At 54.9% G+C, this 21132-nt stretch overlaps 2 protein-coding genes across 21 annotated transcripts in view; both read right to left on the reverse strand.

Annotated features, from left to right (window-relative positions):
• COL6A1 (collagen type VI alpha 1 chain) overlaps window positions 1-7223 on the reverse strand; it is a 25687-nt gene extending 18464 nt beyond the window's left edge. Inside the window, exons 1-14 of the mRNA XM_055717880.1 lie at window positions 6971-7223; window positions 6028-6157; window positions 3913-4113; window positions 3430-3589; window positions 3106-3228; window positions 2996-3016; window positions 2792-2812; window positions 2648-2692; window positions 2318-2371; window positions 1433-1477; window positions 1302-1328; window positions 911-937; window positions 766-810; window positions 467-520 (exon numbers count right to left, since the gene is read on the reverse strand). Of these exons, the coding sequence (XP_055573855.1) occupies window positions 467-520; window positions 766-810; window positions 911-937; window positions 1302-1328; window positions 1433-1477; window positions 2318-2371; window positions 2648-2692; window positions 2792-2812; window positions 2996-3016; window positions 3106-3228; window positions 3430-3589; window positions 3913-4113; window positions 6028-6157; window positions 6971-7079 (1062 nt within the window). The 5' untranslated portion in view covers window positions 7080-7223. The remainder of the gene's footprint in view (window positions 1-466; window positions 521-765; window positions 811-910; window positions 938-1301; window positions 1329-1432; window positions 1478-2317; window positions 2372-2647; window positions 2693-2791; window positions 2813-2995; window positions 3017-3105; window positions 3229-3429; window positions 3590-3912; window positions 4114-6027; window positions 6158-6970) is intronic.
• A 1379-nt stretch (window positions 7224-8602) lies between these two features.
• Window positions 8603-21132, reverse strand: part of PCBP3 (poly(rC) binding protein 3) — a 73775-nt gene continuing 61245 nt past the window's right edge. For 19 of the 20 annotated variants that reach the window (XM_055717875.1, XM_055717874.1, XM_055717879.1 and 16 more), the window contains one exon: window positions 16489-16903. In XM_055717875.1, the coding sequence (XP_055573850.1) occupies window positions 16858-16903 (46 nt within the window). In that variant the 3' untranslated portion in view covers window positions 16489-16857. Of the gene's footprint in view, window positions 16904-21132 lie in introns of all 20 variants that reach the window. The other variant, XM_055717878.1, reaches the window with a different exon arrangement.

Here is a 21132-nt window from a genome sequence, read left to right on the forward strand (position 1 = left end):
ACGGATATGTCATCCTGGCAGCATGAAATAAGCAGGGAAACTAGAAAAAAGCAATGTCAGAATAATGTTTTCTGGAGCTCTCCAAAAATTTCCAACATTTTCTGGGTGGCTGGTCACAGCAGGTTGAAATAGGTTAATTCTGGGCTTGCCTGTCTGGCACTGAGCTCTCCTTTGCCAAGTCCTGGTGCTGAATGGCCTCCAGCCAAACACTCCCACATCATGCAGCTTCCCAGGCAGCCCTGTGCACTGGGCAGCAGCTTCCAGGCAAGGGCAAGGCAGACTGCCCAGGGGACACCCCCAAGGTGCCGTGCCAGGGATAAGCATGGCATGTCTAGGGACATATTTCCAAGTGTTGCAACACCCTCCCACAGCTCCCCTTCTCGGGGGCTCCCCATTTCTGCACACCACCATGCAGACCTGCTGTGCTGGTTCATTCTCGTGCAAGGGGCACCCACAGGGTACATACGTCAAATCCAGGTGAGCCTTTGCAGCCAGGTAACCCAGGATATCCAGCTTCACCCTGTCAGACAGACAAAGCAGCAGTTCCCATGAGTGTTGACTGTGGGAAGACCCCATCCATCATCCCAGAGCCCTGAAAGGGACATCCCAGTCCTGTCCCTGGCTGGCCGGGGGACAGCCCCAAAGGGATGGAGCCCCACTGCCCTACATGGGACACTGGCTTCATTCCCAGACACCACAATGGTTTTCAAGGGAGAAAAGCCAGGGTCCTCAGGCTAAGCAAAGTGCCCCAGAGTAGAGATTTACCTTCATGCCATCGATGCCATCGATTCCACGCCTGCCCTTCTCACCCTGAAAGGAAGAATAGGGACCATGAAGAAGTGATTGCCAAAGACCTTCTCCCTCAAGGTGTCAACTAGAAAGAATAAACTGTGCGAAAGCAGAGGCTGACCTTGGCTCCTTTGGCTCCTCTTGAACCCTGCAAAAGAAAGGAGAGACATGTGAGACCCTCATGCATAGCAGATCCATCCCTGCACTGTGCTACAGTCCCCACGCCAGCTCGGCCCCAGGGTGCAGGCATTCCCTGTGTCCCTGGACACCACCGGTCTCTCCTGTTCTGCCTGGTTGTGCTGCTGCATGGTGCCTGTCTGGTCCCCAAGGCTGTGTCAGCTGCAAACTGGCTGATCCTGTTGGATCCCCACTCCTGGCAGGGCCAGTGCCAGCAGGAGGGATGGATATGTGGGCACATACCAGACCCCAACACCACGTAGCTGCAGGGGCAGCCTGGGGTAACCAGTCAAGGGGACACAGAGGTCTTCCCCTATCTTCCTTGCTGTCCTCACCTTTTCTCCTCGACTTCCTTTGTCACCCTAGAGATGAAAGGAGAGAGGAAAACGGGAGAATGAAAACACTGGCAGTGCAAAACCCGAAGCCCACCTAGGAACCATACCGGTGACCCTGCAGCCCCACGTACCTTCATTCCTTGGTATCCAACAGGTCCCATGTCCCCTTGCCTGCCCTAGAGGACAGAAGCATGGTGTTATGGGGGCAGATACTGTCACCACTGTTGCCATGGAGCAGTTTCCCCCCCAGGCTCTTGATGTGGGGCTCAGGCCCCCACCACTATAACCTCCCACAGGAGGCTCTCCCACGCCTTGCTTGCCCAGTCTGGGGGCACAGGATCATTGTGGATGGCAGAGGGGACCTGCTTTCACTTCCAACATCTCCAGCCCTTCCCAGGGGTGACGGGAAGACGGGTATTTGAGGACACATCATCTGGGATGAAATAGAAGGGTGGAAAATCCTTGGGAAGGAAAAATGCATGGCATAGGGTTTCCAGATTGGGAATGCACAAGATGAGTAACTGCACACTCACATGTTTGGGAGAAACACACCTCCCAAGAATAAATGCACCTAGTGAAAAAAAAATTAAAAAAAAAAAAAAAAGGAGGGGAGAAATAGTTTCCTTGTGATATTAGCTTATTATTTACGAAAGGTTTCCCTGTAACACTGCCGTGCTTGTTGTGTCAGAGGACGCGGGAGGGAGCCCAGAGTCCACCCCTGGACTGGCACACATGAGTCAGAGACGTGTCCTCCAGGAGGAATGGCTATTTTGGGTGAGGAAAAAGGAAGTCTTGTAGCAACAGGGGAGGGGGCTACCTTGCTGCCCACCAGGAGCGACTGCTTGGCAGGATGGCTGTGGAGGGGCCCTGACAGCTGGTCCTGACTCCACTGACTGGCCCATGGAAACAGGGGGATGCAGGAGCAAGGGCTGGTGAGGATGCATCCAAGAGGTCTGGCCAGAAGTGGCCAAAAAATAGCCCCTGCACAGAGTCACCAGGGCCAGTCCTTTACTTACTGGTTCTCCAGCATCTCCTTTCTGGCCTGGAAGACCTGGCTTGCCTCTTTCTCCCTGCAATGCAGGACATAAATAAAGTTAGCTCATCATCCCCAGGAGCAGAACAATGGACTGTTGAAAAGAGAGCAGGGAGGATGGCAGCAGCAATGCTCCATGGATGTGGGGAGCAGATGATCCTGGCTGTATGAAAGCATGGTGTGGATCCTCATCCACCTCTCCATGGGGCAGTGGTGGGGTGTCAAGGACCCACACCCCACTGGTGTCTGAGCATCTCCAGTGAGCCCATCCCACCACCCTGGTCCCATAGCATGGCCACAGCTGGTGCCTCACCTCATTGCCTGGGTCACCAGCAGGTCCGGGGGGCCCTCGGGGAGGCTGCAGGAGAGAGGTACAGGTTAGACCAGCCACCAAGGCACAGCCTGGGGCCACGGGGATGTGAGGGAGGGGACAGGAGGTCTCAAAAACTCAACTCACCTGGCACTCGAAGGAACAACACTTCCCAGAGAGAAGGAGAAAACAGCATTAGAGGCAGCGGGCAGCACCAGGGCCAGGCTGCACCCTGCTCAGGCTGGCAGGGGCCAGGGCTGTGCCACCAAGCACCCGCTTGGCTATGGGTGACCTGCAGGGGATGGGCTCAGGCACAGGATCGGGGGGAGCGGTGCTCTGGGGGGCACTCACCGATTGCTCTGTGTTATCTTTCTACAAGAGAAGAAAGCAAAGAGGGGGTTTGAGAGAGACAGTTGAGCCTGGGGAGGGAGCAGGCTGAGGAGAGGGTGGGCAGCACTCACAATCATGTCGATGATGGTGTTGATGGTTTCCTCCACATCGAGCTCCCGGGTCGGCTTCAGGCTGGTAGCGGTGAAGTTGCGGCGGTAACTATGGTCTGTGGCAATGATGTTGAGCCGCTGGTCCTAGGATTGGGGTGTGGGGAGGGCAAACTGAGACCTGCAGGTACCCATGAAGGACCCATCCCCAGAGGCCACCCTGAGGACCTGCATCCTCCCTCCGTGGAGGGGCTCTGAGGGGCACTCAGAGGCTCCAATGTCACACTGCGGCTCCTTTAGTCCCACTCAGGACCCCTGCAGGGAGCATCCCTGCGACATGATCCCTACCAGGTGGTTGGGGGAGATGGCAACAGAGAACACTTTTATTCCCAAATGTTTGGCTTCATTTGCAGCATCATCCAGGCCTCCGCAGGGCTCCTTGTACCCTTCCAAGGGGTGTCCATCAGTCACCACGATCAGGTATTTATTCTCCTTTTGATGGGAGCCACTGCAAGGGTTTAAACACAGGATTTAACGTTGCAAGGATTTAACAGATTTAGCTGGAGAAGAGTGGCTTAGGCATCTCTGTACACTCACCCTAGGCAGCGCCCCAGCCTATGGTCAGGGCATGCCACATCCCAGCAGAGCTGGAGCATCAGCAACCTGCCACCCCTGTGCCTGTTTTTGTGCCTAAGTGACCTCCTCTCCCACTCTGGGGGCAGCTCTGCACAATGCACAGGGATGTCCTAACCCAGAAGCTCCCAACCTCCATCCACGATGGCCATACCACCAGCATTGCCCTCTCCACCCGCCCTGGACCCGCTACCTTACCCAATGAGCAGCTCCTCGATGCCCCGCTTTATGGCACAGTCTGTGTAGGTGCCCTTCCCAATGTAGTTCACAGCTGAGACACGGTTCTTCAGCTCACTCTGGCCGCTGGGCATCGAGGTGAGGCTCTTGATGAGCACGACCTCATCGCTGTAGTGCAGTGCCCCAGCATTCCACACCAGGTTGCGGTCACAGCGGTAGTACCTGCATGGACGCACCAGAACACACGCTTTCAACACCTTCATCCGTGTCCTGCTACCACCTCCACTTGCCTTGCACCAGCTTGCCACATAAAATGGAAACCCTCTGCCAAACATCGCAGGGCTTTGCTAGGGCTCCCTGCTCTCCTGCAAGGCCAGGATATGCTTCCCATGCAAAGCCCAGCCATGGGGCCAGGGTAGTTTGTCCAGCAGGTGGAAGGGCAAAGGGGTGCAGCTGGTGGGCATCCATAAGGGTCAGACAGTTTGGCAGAGAGGCTTCCCAAAGCAGTGCCAGGCTGCAGTGGCTGGAGCTGGGCAGGAGATGCTGAGCCAGACAGCCAGGTACATGTCTGCAAAGCAGGTAACCACTGAAACACCCCAATCAGGACTGCAGTGAGTTTTCCACTGCTGGATGTGTTAAATCAGAGGGATACGTGCCTCTGAAGGATGCTCTGATTCGGAGACAGATAAGCATGGGAGTTGAAGCCCTATCCTGTGTGCTGTCACAGCCTGCTACCCGTGACTCCCTGGGACAGAGGCATCATGACTACCTGTGCTTTGGCCAATGCACCAAAAAGGGTCTCTTCATGACATTAGGGCCAATTCCCAAGGGATAGAGTTGCACAGCTTCCTCAGTTCTCCAAGCTCATCTTCTCTTTACTCAGCAGGACCTTTCTCAAAGCCACCTGAGTATTGCCTACTGCTGTCACCCCCACCCCAGCGCTGTCAGTTGCCTCGCCATCACCTATGCTGACCACGCCATGCACACTGGGGGAGCCAGAGCATGGCATGCATGGTGGTGGCTTGCATAGCCATAGCAGGTAGAGAGCAGCAGAGTGGGTGCAGGGGTGTTTGGGGTGGGCTTGGGAGGTCCACCCACATGCAGCAGGGGCTCTGGACAAAGCCCAGAGCCTAGCTTAGGAGAGAGCCATGCTGCATTGACGTAGGTCTGGCAGGTTGTTCCCAAGCACGAGGCTCCTGGTCACTGAATGCCTCGCAAGGTAGCTCTCCTGCCTGGGCAATGAACAGGTGAGCTGCTAATACCCTCCCAACCTGCCCTGAGGTGGGCACCTTGCCCCTCCAGCTCATGCCGCCACTGGTGCAGCACTGGGACAACCCCACAATGCCCCTCTGGGCACCAGCAAACATCTGCTGCTGTCCCAAAGGGCTCAGAAAGACCTACATGCCTCCAGGACCCGTAGTGCTCTTGTGCATCCCTGGTTTTCCTGCCAGCAGGCAAGCCATGGCCTTTGCCTGCAGCTCTTCTCAGCATCACCCCCCTCTGGGATCTGGGAGCTTTGGTGCTCCTGGGCATCCCTGGGTGTCCTCACCCTGGGAAAAGCCAGGGTCAGACCTGGACTGGTGGCTGCAAGGGTGGGTGAGGAGAAGGCAGATAAAGGGCTGGGCAGCAGGGTGAATCAGGGGCACCCACAGCTGGGTTCCTTGCTGCAGGGTGTCCTGAGGTACGCAAATTGCGAGGGAGGGCTTGCTCCATGGAGTGCCCATGCATCTTGGGTTTAACATCAGAAGTGCCCTGTGCTACCCGAGCACCTGGGTTGTTCTGGGCCCAAGCAGCCAGTGGCACAGGGATCAGCGTGGCTTTGGCACTACAGAATAACCACCAGGCCAGCCGGAGGTGGTGCGGCTGGAGTGCTGTGTCTGCCACTCCGGGAAGCCCTTGTTTTCCCAAGGGTGGGTGCAGACAGCTCTGCTAAAGGTACGCTGCTGCCCTCAGCTTGGATGGAGTATAAAAAGGGTGGCCACAGACCAGGAAAGGGAGGAGACACTCCCACGCCCCCTCCCCAGCATCCCTGCTTTCTTCCTCTCCCTCCATGGACAGGCACACAGTGTAGTCTCAGCATCCCACCCGGCACCAGGCTCCATCCCTAAAGCAGCCTGGACAAAGCCCTAGATGTACCTGCTTGTCAACTTATCAATGAACCGGTTGGTGAAATCTTTCACTTGGGTAACCAGGTCCCCAAAGGGCTTCACCCTCAGGGCGACGCTCTCTGAGGTGTCCAGAACAAAGAACAGGTCCACGGGGCAGTCTGGGAAGAAGCGGAGAAGCAGGAGTCAGCAGGCCACCCTGCTGCATCGCCTCCCCAGCCTGGGGTCCCCATGCTGCCCACCCGCAGCCCAGCTCCCTCTTAGCAGGCTCCCAGAATCCGCACTAAGGGTGCCGCTCCCACATCCTCACACCACTCGAGACACGCAAGCACACACACATGGGTGAGGTTGCTCATTTCTGTTTTGGCATCCAGGGTAAGCCGGCTCAAGCTCACATTCAGAAAACATCACTTTGTGGCATTTAGCAGCTTCCTATAAATTTTTTCCCATTTACATTCAAAGCATATCTTTGCAAGACCAATACTGGTTATTATACAAAATAAGGTGCAGCTGCAGCAACCACTTAAAAAAATAAAACCAAGACATGATAGCAATTAATGCAATGAGAAAGCAATGATTTTCTGACAAATTCTGGCACAAACATCCTTGCAGAGGAGAGTAAAAATGGAAATGCCCCTTAACAGCCAGTGTTAAAACCAAAACAGTTCAGAAAACTAAACTGGTATCAACTGTTATCCCCCTCTCCTGTATCCCAGTGCTACTGGTAACACCTGACAGGACAGAGCCGAGGAAAAAAAACAAAAGAGACAAAAAGCACTAAAAGCAGGTACGTCTTACAGATCCTCTCTAAGCCTACGTCGCTCTCCTCAGCAAATGCAACTCTTCCCCAAAACGACCCGGCAAAGCTGCAGCTCTGTGTGCCAGTGGAAGCGTCCACCCAGGAGGGACACAGCAGCCGGATTTCTCCACTGATCCCAGGGAGGAAAACGCCCTGGGAAGCAGCCTGGGCTTACCTTCTGCATTGGCGACTCGGGTGGCGATTTCTGGGCGCTGAGCCCACGACACCCCCCCCAGGAAACCGGCCGGGAGCAGCAAAGTGAGTAGAAAGTCTCGCAGCCTCATTTTGCTTGGTTCAGATTACCATCGAGCTGGACTGAAGAAAAAAACAACAACAAAAAAACAGGGAAAGACAACCCGGCAGCCCAGAGAGGCCGCGGTCCGGAGGCAGGAGTCGATGAAGATATTTTTTTACCGCTTTCCCCCTGGTTTCTGTGGGAGGAAGAGGCAGGAGGGTAAGGGTGAGGAGGAGACTCCTCCAGCCCGAGGACGGAGGGAGGGACCAGGGGCTGTCAGCTGTGAGTCAGACATGAATGAGGCATTTCTCCTTAACGCTTTTTCTGGATGTGGCTGTACCTGCAATGTCACCCTGGCCACCGGTGCTGGGGATCTCTGCAAGCCTCATGCAGGGAGCCCTGGCACAGTCGGTGCCCAGCATCAGCATCGCCCCTGGCGTTCAGTCTGCTCTGTGGGGCAGGGGGGATCGGGGCACCTGCCAGGCTGCTCCCTCCTGGCTCCTGAGGCAAGGAAGCCCGGGCAGGGAGACAGACATTCCCACGGCATCCCCACCTACATGTGAGCTGGCTTGTGTTGTCCTGCTAGCCAGGGGAGTCCCCACCACAGGGCAGAGCTGGAGCTGTCCCATGGCCACCCAGGGATGGGGGCACCATGGAGGCACCACACTTTTGGAGAAGCACCATCCTCCCTGACTTTCAGGGTTTTCTACTCAACCCAGTCAGGAACTTGAGGGGAAAGCTGAGGAAAACACCACAAGGACCCCCCAACAGACTGGGATGCCCCTCACCCCACTCCACCATGGACCATGATCAGGACAAGAAGCAGGGATAGGGTCAAGCCTGTCAAGCCCAGTAGGTAGAAGCAGGATCGCAAGTCCTTAAGGATGCCTGGAAACAAGCATCTTCCCATCCTGTAGCGTAGCAGGAAAGCCTGAGGGCCCGCAGCTGTGGGGAGCTGGACCCCCACAGCAAGGCCCCCCCAGGGTGTTGTGGACCATCCACTCTCCATGGCCAGCACTGGAGACAAGTCCCATGCTCCTGAACTTAAGACCCAGAGGCCGTACTGCCAAATCCCTCATTACAGTGGGAGTTTTAATTGCTATCGCTGAGAGGTGAAATACCTAGAGGGCTGATCCTGCCACGGCTGGAACCTGCTCCCAAAAGCGCAGGAGGGGACCAAAAGCTGTCATGAAATAGCAAATTGATGTGATGTCCAGAACAGCTCGGAAGGGCAAAGAACCAACAACACAAGCACGGCCAGCACAAAGGGTTCACACACAAGTTGGTTGCAGGAAGGCAGCAGGTCTGGCTGCCACCTCTGTCACCCCACCTTCATACACAACCACTCTGACAGCATCTTCAGGCGAATAATCAGGAGAAAACTTCATAGGCTTGGCTGTAGGAAGTTGTCTTAAGTTGAAACAACTGAAAAAAAGCTTACCCCCACTGAACGCAAATTGTATTACTGGAGGAGCCTGTCCACACTATCGAGGCAGAAAATGTGTATTTGGATAAACAACATCCAAAGCCAGTGCAAAAAATTAAAATGAAATGCAGTCTGTGCTGTACTGAAACCTCGTAAACCCAACAGCACAACAAGTGCTGTTTCTCATGCAAACACAAATCAAAGTGTATCTGTGGAAGCTGATGTTAAAACCAAGGAAAGATGAGGAACTGGTGGTCTCAATGAAGGGCAAGACTGCTGCTGGGCACCCCTGCACTCTGTCCCCACAGCTTCTCTAGGACTTTGAAGAGCCTCAGGGTGCCATGTGTTTTGGCTGAGGGGCAGCCAGACAAACAGGGCTCCTTCTTGGAAGGGCAGCACTGGGAAGTGACACCAAAATGTGAAACAAAACTGTGTGTGTTGGGAGCAGGAAGAGACACCCCAGCCCCAAAAGAGCCAGGCGTGTGTTGTTCTGAAGCAAGCGCTTCTCCCCTAGCTGAAAAGCTTTAGTACCAGCATGAACCTGGCTGGTATAAATAACTGGCCAAGTGCAGAGGTGGGTGGGCTTCACAGAGCTGTGCGTGTGGCACCAGGAGACGAGGACACAGAGAAGCAAATTTCCAAGGCGTCTCAAACTGACTAAAGATGCTCACCAAGAGAGCAAGTGTGCCCAGGGACAAATCCTGTCGCGTGACAGTTCACGGGGGATCAGATCTGCCTTGGCTCTCCGGCATGCTTCCTCGGGGCTCCCATGAGGGAGCTCACCTGGGATTTTGAAAACCAGCTAGAGGCTCCCAGGGAGAGGAGCGCTGGGAAAGGACCTGTCTTCATGCATCAGCTCAGCAGAAAAGTCCTGTGAGTTTGCACACCAGAGATGTTTCCTCTTTGCTTTATCTCTTCCTCTTTCCCCTTTCCTCCCAGGGAATTACCCCGAACAGCAGAAAAGCCAATCCCCTCTGCTCCTTACAGGAAGGGAAAAGCACATCCATCCCGGGAGCAGCCCGGCCGCTCCGCAGAGCCTTATGAGCTGGAGGCCGGTCGGCCGTGCCAGCAAAGACTTAATGACGATGGTATGGCTTGTGCAAGGCGCCTGCTGACCGTATATGGCTCTGCACAGCTGCGTCCTGTCTGACCCCGTGCACCCCAGCATGGGGAGTCGGCAAGGCAGGGCTCCCCCCACCCCACCGGGGACCCCGCTCCCTGCCCAGCACCCAGCCACCAGCCCCAGGGGCTGCTATCAGGCACGATGTCCCGGGCTCGTCCTCTCTGCGGTCCAGCCAGACTGCAGGCTTGAATCCCTGTCCAGCTTCAAAAGCATTTTAAAACATTGCCTTTTCCAGGTCTGTGGTGCTAAACTGGGGCCAGCAGCCAGCACCGTCCCCAGGGCATTGGAAGGCCATGTCCTTGGGAAAAAAGTGGGCTTTTTTTTTTTTTTTTTCCCCCCAGAAATCCAGCTGATAGCTGGGCAGAGGTTTGCAGGCTGACCCCAGGGGTGTTGCAATCATTGGCCCTAGCAGCATGCCGTTATTTCCCAAAACTTAAGAGTACATGCCTGTGAAGGATGTTCCCTTTCCTTTCTTCTTCAGATGAAGCCAGGGAAGCTGATCCCTATGGCTCTGCCACACTGGGTCCCCCAGGAGCAGAGGACCCCTTCCACCTACCAGTATCCCTCCAGAGTGCCATGCAGATGGGCACGGGGAGCTCCTCCATGGTGCCTGTACTCCCCGGGGGATGAGCGCTCCCCATCCCGAGTCCCAGCCCACAGCACTGCATTGCACAGCCAGCAATAAACTTTTAGTCCAATTCCAGACCAAACTGGGGTGCAGAAGAAAAAAAAGTGCACTTGGGACAGGTTTTTTGTATTTTCTTCTCCCAGACTTTGATAAGAGAATGACTTTACTCCATTTTTCTACTATTAACTCTTTCATACAACCGTTCCTTCTCTTTAATCAAGTCCACTTAAAAATGGAAAGTGGAACATGCTCCTTCCATAGGAAATGAGCTGACAAGAATTCCCCTGGGAAAAGCCAGGACTGAACCCATCAGCATACTCATAACCAAAGGGTGCTTTGAAAAGCAGGGAAGGACTGAGTGCCAGGTTTCCAGCTCCATCTTCCACAGCTGGGGCTACTTTGTCCTCTCACACAGTTCTGCAAGATGCCATAATTAACAAGCACTGAAATTTCCCTGATTGCAACCACATGAAGCACACCAGCATCCTGCTAGCTGGCTGTGTCACCTTCTCCCCACTCCTGGGGTCATAAGCACCCAAGACTTGCTAAGCTTTTGGGGCAGCAAAGGCATTTGTTAGGAGAGGTTTCCATGGGCTCTTGTTACCACGGGCTGCACCTCCCCAGGCTGGCTGTAGGACCCCAGCCCCCCAGGGTGCATGACCCAGCCTGCCCATGGCTCAGCTGCATCCCCACTGGCCGCTCCATCTCCGTGCTCAGAGCTCCACAACGGGAGCAGCCGTGGTCCGAGCTGAGCACTGTGCCAACCACAAACCCCACTGGAAAACGTGCGGCTTGTGGTGTTTCTGCACATGGTAATTTATCTTCCCACAACAGATCTCTGCAGGAGGAGGCAACAAAGCAACCCCTCCACGCAGGAAAGCATCACCTCTCCCAGCACAGCAGCAGCTGCTCTCCCAGCATAGGCAGGTGGTGCCTTGCCAGCACCCTGTCACGGGCACCGAGCAGGCTCAGCACCATGAGAGGAGGGTCTCACACTCACCCACCCACCTGCAAAAAGACCCAGTGGAAGAGCCAACCCACGGCATGCAGTGCCTTCCAAATCCCTTGACATCCCTAGTCAAAGTGGCTTGGCACTTTTCCTCTGCCTGGTGCCCACATCCACCCTGCAAGAGGCAGGACAGCCAGGACGTGGCGCTTCTTCCCTGCTTGAATCTCTGGCTCATCTGACCCGGCATGAACTTCCCCACTGTGCAGTTTGCCAGCTGGGCTTTGCTCCTACCAGATCGAGCTGGCCTGGGGGGACCCTTCCCTCCCTTCCAGCACCATTTGGGGACACGTTTTTCCCTTCCTCATCAAAGCCTTCCCAAGCTCTCCCTGCCACCCCGCCGGTCCAGCGGCGCGGGGTGCAAGTGCCCCCCCGCCACCCTCCTCTGCAGACCCCTTGCACGCCGGCACAGCTGGGACGTGGCACAGCACCACCAGCAAAGCCACAGCCCCGCACCCAGCCTGGCGTGGGGTGGGTTAATATTTTCCCTGTTACCTCACGCTGGCCTCTGGTCCTATGGAAAAAACAAACCATCTGGTAATAATATTTCTCTAATAGCTGTCTGCGTCTGTGGGAAAGCTGGCTCAGCTTCTTAGGAAAGATGAGAGGGTCGAGTGAGAGGGGAGGTTGCGGATGCAGCGTGGGAGCTTGAGGAGAGGAGATAACGATTTCAGGCTCCTTTTTCTGCCCCCCTTCCCAGGGTTCGCCGGGATCCTCTCCTCGCAGGGCTCCCGTGGGATGCCAGGACGTCACGCTTTCGGGATACCAGGAAGGGCCTCCCCACACTCCCCTGGTGAAACTCACCCTCTCTTCCCCTGCCCCGCAGCGGAGTCTTGAAGGAGAGCAAAGAAAAGCTCACTTTCAAGTCTCATTTTTAAATTTTCTCCAGGGAAAAGGTACGCTTTACACTCAGAAAACAGAAATGGCCTGAAGTGTAGGCTTTGGGGGCTTGGGAGCATCACAAGTTGGGGATAAAACTGGCCCAAAATGGAAAGATGGGCAACACCTGCACCGTCCTCCTGTTCTTGGAGAAACCAACACCGAGGTGTGGGTGTCTGGTTTTCTGAAAAGCTAGAGAAGAAAAACTGAAGGTGGATGTCTGAGGGCTGTTACTCCTTAGCTCCTGGCAGGCAACCATTCTTGCCCCAGCCAGCCGACGTGGTGTCAGCACAGCCCAGGACATGCCACCCCAACCCTGGGGACACCGCTGTCAGAACAGGGGAGAGAGCAACCACCTCCCCCATGCAGCCTCTCGTGGAGCACATCCAGCAGGCACGGCATGAAAACCGGGTGGAAAAACACACGCTAACCCCTCCAGCAGTTGGGCGGAGAATATTTTCCACTTCTCTGCAATAAAACGCGTCACTTGGGCAATTCCCAGGGAGTGAAGCGTGCTCTCCAGGCTGGGCACATCTTCCTGGGGAAGGGAGGCACCAGGCGCTCGAGGAACAGCCGAGCAGCCGCCAGGCACAGCCCTGGCTCCAGCTGGGGGGACTGGAAGCGCTAGCTACCACCCAGTCCCACACTGGGGGGTGGCACAGGGCTCCCCCTACCCTGCGGTTTGCAGCAGCTGGGCCAGCTTGCATCACAAACTGCAAAAAGATGAGCTAGCAGGGTAGAAAACCTGTTTTTTCCCTGCCATGGGTTACAGCACCACTTCTAAGGCCCCCCTCTCCACATCTGTTGGTGCACAACAGTGCTGAGGACTGGTCCCAGCAAGCCTCGGGTGGCAGGGGCGGCACAAGGCTGGCAGCAGTGCCCATCTGCTCCTGAAGCCACACAGCAAAACCCACGATGCCCACACGGTGCTGTGTTTTTCCTTTCACCTCTCGCCCGTTCCCTACCAGCTTGTCTTGTCTTTCAAGTTGCAGTGGTGCTACAGCACAGCTCATCTCTTCTGCAGAGCCAAAAGACCACCCCTAATTGCTTTCATTTCCCTTCCCTCTGCTCTCCCACACCCTCCACTCCCCTGAACATGCTTTCATTCTCCCTCAGTGTAGTCAGCAAGCCTGAAAGCCCTAGGAAGCACAGAAGTCTATCTTGCTTCTTGGGTACCCTCCAGATAACGTACCTCAGCTGGCTTTGCAGCCTGACCCCTTTCCATGCTTTTCCAGGTGGACGAGCCACCCCAGCCCAGGAACTTGCAGGTCTTGCAAACTCCCTGAGGTCCCTGTTAGCTCATTCCCAGACTGTTTCTGCTGTCTATTTTTTTTTTCAGCATGCACCTTTTATGCCTTTTTTTTTTTTTTTTTTCATACCACTCCAGCAGCCATCACAGCTTCTGGGGTGGTTATGGCCTTTGAGAGCAGCCCTAGGATGCAGCAAGGCTTACAGCTGAGCTCTTTTTACACCAGAGCCAGACCCAGCCTGCAGCCTTTTCCTAGAAGCATAAAACAAGTCAGCTACCCTTCCTGGCAAGGACGCCTTCCCAGCCCACTCCAAGCAGAGCCAAACATCCTCCTCGGATCTTTTGCAGACAATTAAGAGCAAATGTAAACCATCCAGCCATTTTGTTGTCCTCAAAACTATTTCTCCTGCTCCATGCTTATTTGTGGCTGAGAGAGCACAGACAATGCTGAGCTGGAAGGGAAGCTAGGAGGGCAGCTGTCCTTCAGGGGCACCGCTGAGGAGGGGCAGCGCTTTTGGTCCTTGGTCCTGCAAACATGCACCCTGCAAGGAGAGCTCTAGCATGACCCCCTTGCAAAGGGGCAGGAGCAGCCATCTTTTAAAGATACCAGGCTGGCCAGGAGACCGGAGACAGAGCACACAAGGAAAGTCTGAGCTGCTCCATCCTGGAGTAGAAACAGGGGTTACAGAGAAGGCAGCAGACCAGAGGTCTCCAGCACAAGCCAAAGCAAGGGAAATCCCAGCAGGTCATCGAGATAAGAATCTCTTCCACTGCTTTTTTTTTTAGAGGAGCAGCCAAAGGTAAACAGGCTGTTTCAAACCTCCAAACACTTACCCCTCTCAGGAGAGAGCCACAGAGTGCTGCAGCCAGCTGCTGTGCAGCAGAGGACTGGAGGCAATAGGAAGCGATGTGGGGCACCTGAATCACTTAATGCCTTCACAGGAGCACAGATGCTTTGTGTTTCAGCTGATGCATCCTGCAGAGGAAAAGCCAGCACACACAGGTGAAGGATGTGAGTGGTTAACATCCTTCCACATCTCACCTCTCCAGCCTGGACAGGGATTCAAGCCCTGTGGGTGGGCAGGAGTATTTGGGGCTGAGTCCCAGGTGTTTGCACTCACAGCTCCACTGGCTTCTTCCCTGGGGCTGCTCTGGCAGTATCTCCCAGCACTGCACAAGGGTGTGTGGCCATGCAAGCTGCTCATAGATGGCCTGTGGCTTGTGGGGAGGTGGGAAAGCAGCCCTGAGCCAGGCTGGCCCATGTTTCCTGCAGCATTGGTCTCAGTAGGTGACACCCTGTTTTGGGAGGGTCTCCACAGCACTGCTGCTCTGAGCAATGGGACATGAGTTTTTCTCTAAGTCAAAGCATGTGACCAGCTGCTGGGGGAGGAGAAACCCAGAAAACCTGGGGTTTAGTTAAAATTTGTGCCAGGCCTGGAGCTGCGTGTTGTGGGTGACTGTGGCTTGCCTGAGCCAGGCACCGAACTGGGCTGGCAGCTGGCACCCCGGGCACCAACACACCATGGGAGCCAGCATGGGTAGCAGTGTGCATCTTCAGTCCCTGGCAAGTGTTGCCTTTGCTGTGTCACCTCATCTAAAATAGATTTGTGAAGGAAAGCAGGAGCAAAGTGATTTTTTCTAGGCAAATTCCTGTGTCAGGCAAGATAACAGCATGCTTTTAAGGATGGCGCCAGCTGACTTTTAACTACAGAAGCTCCCTGAATTTCTGCAAGCTGGCAAGGGTTTTCCTTCTGGGGATGCTCTGGGGTACAGATGCTGGGATGGGGTGGGAATGAGCACATTCTTTGCCTGTGGGCCCATAATGCTACCTACGAGCTGACTGAGACCTCCCCAGACGGTGCCACAGGCTGACACTTCCATACAGGGCCAGTGCGATCGGCCGTGGGGCTGGGCGCCCAGTGAAGGGGGTGCCAGGGATGGCATAGGCAAGGGGAAGATGACTTCCCACTCGGAGGCACTTGGGCCAAGCACCAGAGCCCATACAGACTTGGCTCCCAGTGGAGCAGGTTTAGCAGGGGTGACCAACAGGCTCCCGCAGCAAAACGGGGGCTTGGCCAGCTGCCGAAACCCAGAGGGACTGTCACCTACCCACAGCCCCTTTGCAGGGCCAGGTGGGAGCAGGGGTGACGTGCATTGTGGAAAATACAACTCCAAATGGAGAAAAAGGTCAAAATGGGCATTTTTGCCTTTATTTCCCCAGGGGACAGAAGTCCGGGCAGGCAGTGCTGGTTTCTCCTGGCTGCCTAGTTGTGTTTCAGCCCTGGGGCTGGACCGGCTAGGGATGGAGAGCCCCGCTGCATCAGGGCAATGTGCAGTGCCGGGGGTGAAGCCAGCCGCTCCGCTGCTGATCATCACGGGGTGATACCCTGGGCTTGAGGCTGGCATGGGCACGGGTGGGCATGGGTGGAGGGGTACTGCCAGGGCTGGCTGTGTGGCAGGGAGGGGCAGTACTCTGGCATCACTTCTTGAGTGAAAGTGAAAAAAAGTGAAGCATCCCAGAGGAAACACGTGCCCCAAAGTGGTCCAAAATAGCACTGGGTCTGCTCCAAGGTCTGGGGCTGGCACATGGTTGCTTGGGTGGGGGGAGACCTTGAGAGTTGCCATTGTGTGGGGCTGGATGGGCAGCCCATACCCCATCTGAACCGCTGGCAGCCCCAGCTGTAGGCTGCTCCCATCCAGGGCCCAACAGTGACTCACACTTGCTATAAACACGTCTCCTGACGGATAATGAATCCTGGCCGTTGCTGCCTTCAGGGAAAGCTCTGGATTTTCTTCACAGTGCTCCCCTCATCCCACTCCCCCTCCCCTCCTGGCTCCCGCATGGGATTATTTCCTGATGCTGAGCGGAGCCAGGGCTTTGAGGCCCTTTTTCCAGCTAGTCGTGGTTTGCTTCACAGGCTGCAAAGGCTGAGTTTACCCATTAACCCTTCTGGGGGGACAGAGGCTCCTGTGCTGCTGCCCTGTCTCCAACCTCCACCCCCCACCCCCCTGCAGCATCCTACTACCCTCTCTGTGGATAACCCACTACCCATGCCACGGCTGTGCCAGCTGAGCAGCGTGTGCACCCTCTGGGGACCCCCTTTTCAGTGTCACACCAACCCCCTCCAGCTAACCATAGAGGGTACCTCAAGCAACAAAAGCTTTATTGCAATTACACAGTTAAGCCACAAAATACATTGCAAAGCAGCAGGGGAGCGAGGGGTGATGAAGAAGCGCAGAAGGGGGCAATGAGGAAATGCTTGCTTGCAGAAGCAGGCACTGCTGCACGCTAGCTGCAAGCCGCTGTCCTCCTGCGAGCTGCTGCTCAAGCCCCCCGGTCCCGCTGCTGCCCCATACCACAGCTGAGGGAACAGGGACTGCCATGGGCAGGAGGCTTCGGGCAGCTGGCCCAAAGGATGCCACGGAGGAAAGGGAGAAGTTCACGGGAAGCCGGCAGCATCTTCGGCGGGGGCTCAAGCATCAGCCACTGGCACCACATCCGCTGCGGCGCTCCGGTCAAGCGGTGAAGGTGTTCCTCCCGTGAGGATCAGGGTCTGGAGAGCTAAGGGGTCAATCAAAGGAGATGGTCAGGGCTCAGAAACACTGTGCCTCCTGCTCCCAGCCCCTTGGGTTACACGGATGCGTGGCCTCGCACAATGCCCTGAGCAATTCTCCAGCATGATGCTGAAATCACCTGCAACCCAAAGGCCAAGCCTGGGAGAGCCATACCCAGGCTGAGCTCTGCTACCAACATAAACCAATGCAAACTTCCCTTTGCCATGGGAGCTTGTGCCCAAAAACATCCTACATGAGCACCCTGCGCTGCTGGGTGAGCCGAGGTGGCTGCCCAGTGTGCTGCAGGTTTGCCTTGTGGGCTCTCACTGGGTGCTGAGTGGCTTTTTGGGAGCTCTGGAGGAGCAATCTGAACATAGTGAGGCCACAAGCTTTGCACAGGGAAAATGCCTTGACCCCGCGCATTGACATGTCCCTAGGCTGAGCATCACCCCTGCCTGCCTGCCTCACTCACTCTGCCCCGCAAACGTGGCTGTGGGGACAGTGACTGAGGAGGGCTGGTGCTGCTGGCCCCCATCAGCCCAGGCAGCCAGGTTGGGGGGTGATGGGCAAGGGCATCGAGGGGCTGGGGGTGATGGGCAGAAGCCGGCAGAGGAGCATATCCCTGCCCAACTTATGCCTGTGAACAGCAGAAAGCCTGTGAGTAGATTTTATACTTGGTGTTGCATTAAGGGGAAAAAAAAGCACACCCTGCCCATGATCTGGCTGACAAGGAGCCACGGTCAGGCAGCCCCAGGCTGCCCCAGCACAACAGGGACAAGTATCACAGGCTTGAATCTTTTTCAGTCAAAAAAAACCCTCTGAGCATTGCTGCATTTAAAGATGCGTTGCACCATCCTGTGCATATTGAAATCATTGCATTTCAGCCTGAAATACTGGGAGGGGAAATCTACCTGAGGCAAGGAAAGAAATGTTAGTATGCAACTGAAAATTTGTTTTAAAGACAGAGATGGTGGTTTCCCTGGAGTGTCAGGTTTACATCTTTAGCTGGCTTTTTATAGACAGTGGGAAGGAGCACACCATCCCTCTGCAGCGCTCCTGTAAGAGACTTGGGAGCATGGCTGTGTGCCGACTAGCGCACAGCAACATCCCTTGGGAAAACCACAGCACTGGTTGCCATAGTAGCCTCAGGTTATATCATCGCAATGTCTGGGTGGGAGCTCTTCCCTGAAGAGCCTTACCAAAGAACCCCCTCATACAACTAAATGAGAGGGGTTTGGGTGAACACGTCACGAAGCTGTCTTGCTCTCCTTTGCACTGGGAAATCCTGTTGGATATCGACCCTAAGCCACGCACTCAACCTGAATTCAGGGGTAACACTGCTCCATCCCTCCAGCCCGCTCTGCCTGAGCTCTTCGTGCTTGGCCACGCTGCCAGCTGGCTGGTGGCCTGCCGTCATCATGCCCATGCTTCCCTGGAGCATCCCGCGCCTTGGAGTCTCATCTGAAGCATCAAAACTCAGAGAGGCTCCAGAGTCAAGCATCACTCATTCCCTTTTTGGTCCAGACTCAAATGCTCTTAGACAAAGGCTTTACTCCCAGAATAAATAGTGCTGCTGAGATGCTGCCTGCAGGGGACCAGAATCCAGCACTCCAGGAGTGCTTCAAATACTCAAGTCCTCATGCACATCCCAGCTTTCCCTTTTGGGATCAAAGCAGTTCCTTCTAGAAACAGCACGTGTGTTTTAAATCAGCAACAGGCTGCGGTTCGGCATGAGGCTCAGAAACGAAGCCTTCTCGTGCAGGTCCATTTTTATCCTGCTCATCTCCTAGCTGGTTTTGCTCCCCATGTGCGGAGCCGGCACGAGCATCATTTCTGGGAAGAGACATCCCTGCGGTTAAACTGCCTACACATGAGTGTGGGAATCCAGAATCAGCCTGGGTTTGCACTTGGCTACATTTAATCTGTGGGATGCTTTCTGAGCGATCTGGTGTCTCGTTTCTCTTTGCAGGACAACTGTGCTGAGGCAGAGTGGGAGGGGGGCGGCACATCTGGAGTTGAAGGAGTTGCACATCTGGTACATCCAGTACTTCCTGAAAGTTACTGCCACGTTACCCTTTGGACGGAGGCCTAGGGCTCGACGCATAGCACAGCAGATTAAGATCCGCAGCTGCACTTTTCTTGAAAGGAAAGCAAAAATAACCCTCTCAGCAGAGCCCCAGCTCCCTGTGATATCCTGCATGGGAGCAGGGGAATTGCACTGAGACCATGACCTTTCTGCAAGTCATTCCACGCTGAGCTCGGTGCTCTCACCAGCTGCAGATGCTCCTGCCACGGGGTGAGGCACGGTGCTCCCCGCATGCACACGCCAACCTCCCTGGGAACAGCAAGGGCTGGGGACCCTCAGGACCTCTCCAGCAAAACCCTGTCCCTCTGTTGCAAAATGCCAGGCCAGCGAGACCAAATGGGCTTGGGCCAGCGTAAGGTGGGGGCTTGTGCCACCAACCTCATCCTTTGGCACAACCAGTATAACCGGAGAGTGTGGGGACACCCATGGCCGAGGGAGCTGCTAGCTATGCGCAGTTGCCTAGATGGGCTAGGGTGTCTCTGTGAAGTGGGCATCACTGCCAGGACCTTTCCTGCAGTGGCACACAGTGCCAGCTGCCTGCTAGGTGAGTGTCACCTCTGGTCACCGGTGAGAGGGACACAAATAACCACTCCCTTCTCATGTCCAGCAGCATGGCATGTCTTCTGCAACCAGATGGAGCAGAGGCTGGGAGCATCCGACATCCAAAGGCTGCCTGGGCTAGGGCAGGATGCGTGCGGAAAGCTGGCCAAGAGGGACACCTAGTGACCAGCCTGGGGGGGTCCCCAGGCCCGGGGACCAGGGCACCTCCCTGGGGCTGGGGGCTGCAGCCAGGCAGGGCTAAGGGAGGTGGGCTACTGGGCTCTCATCTTCTGCAAAGGGCGTGAGAAAGGTGTCAGAAAGGGTTTGCACCGAGCCTGCACCATCCTTCCACCTCTGCGGCCAAGGAGAAAATGAGATTAAGGATCCATCCCTTCCACAGCACAGAGCGATCCCCCAGACACCCCACCTCTGCCAGCACTGCGGGGGTGAAATTACCCTTGCTAACAGACCATAAGCTTGAAATTAGCATAATTAAAAGTGACTAGCATGAATACATAAACGCCCCTGATTTACAACTAAAAGAGAGTATTAAATTTAAAGAGTCTCCCTGGTAGAAAGTCACTTTCCCTCAGGGGAAACAATCTATTTTTTTCAAACCCATTACGTACCAGATTTTCAAATATAGTCTAGGGAAAAAAATGCACATAAGAATACTCCAAACAATTATCTAGGAGCATGACCTGGGAAGGATATGAGGGGGGGTGGAGACCTCAGCCAGCCCCTCTCTGATGGAAAGCCACCACACTCAGGGGCAGGGTGAGGCACTGGACCAACATCTTCCTGCCAAAGTAACCGTTTCCCACATAATAACACATTGCCAAAGTGTTTGACTGAGTAACACTGAGTCGGTTACTTCCAGAAACCTTGAATCATTCTGTCTGGATAACATGCATTGCTTTGAGAGAGAAAAGCAATGCATTAAAGCTATTCTGTTGATTAACTGGGACGTTCAGTTTGTATTAAATATTCACTCCAATATTAGAGATGTACATATACTTTTCCCAGTGGCATGGCTGTGGATGCATCATTGGAGCATTTTAAGTTCGTATAAAATGCAAACCCAAGACATCTCACAAGTAAAAAAACATTGAAGGTCCTTCCAAAGAAAACTGCAAATCTGTTTTTGAGCCATACCAAATAAAGCTGAGTTTGATAAATTCCTTGTGATTTTGTTTTTATCGTTACTGTCACCAACATGTTCCCAGGAGATGCTGCAATTGTTTAAACACCTCTTTCTCCAGGCCTCGCTCAAGCCCAGCTGATGATGGATAAGCTGCTAGATTCCCACATAACACTGGAGTTTTGTTTCCCCCCCTTTTTTTTTTTTTTCTCAATTTGAAAAATAACCTGGGAAATGCAACCCTGAAGAAAAGTCGCAGTGTCAAAGGTAATGTCAGAAGGAGAGATGCCTCAGCCACGCCAGTACGACCGCATCCTTCACTGTGCCCTCTCCTGCAGGATCCCACCTGGTGCTTTCCACAGGCTCCTCTCTCCCCAGCCCTACAGCAAAAGGCTCAGCTCCTTCCCACTCCCTTCCACAGCTTGGCTGTATCTCCCCCTCCACTGAGGAGGGGATTCCTGAGCAATGG

This window comes from Falco cherrug, chromosome 8 (genome assembly GCF_023634085.1).
Source record: "Falco cherrug isolate bFalChe1 chromosome 8, bFalChe1.pri, whole genome shotgun sequence".
Classification (NCBI taxonomy): domain Eukaryota; kingdom Metazoa; phylum Chordata; class Aves; order Falconiformes; family Falconidae; genus Falco; species Falco cherrug.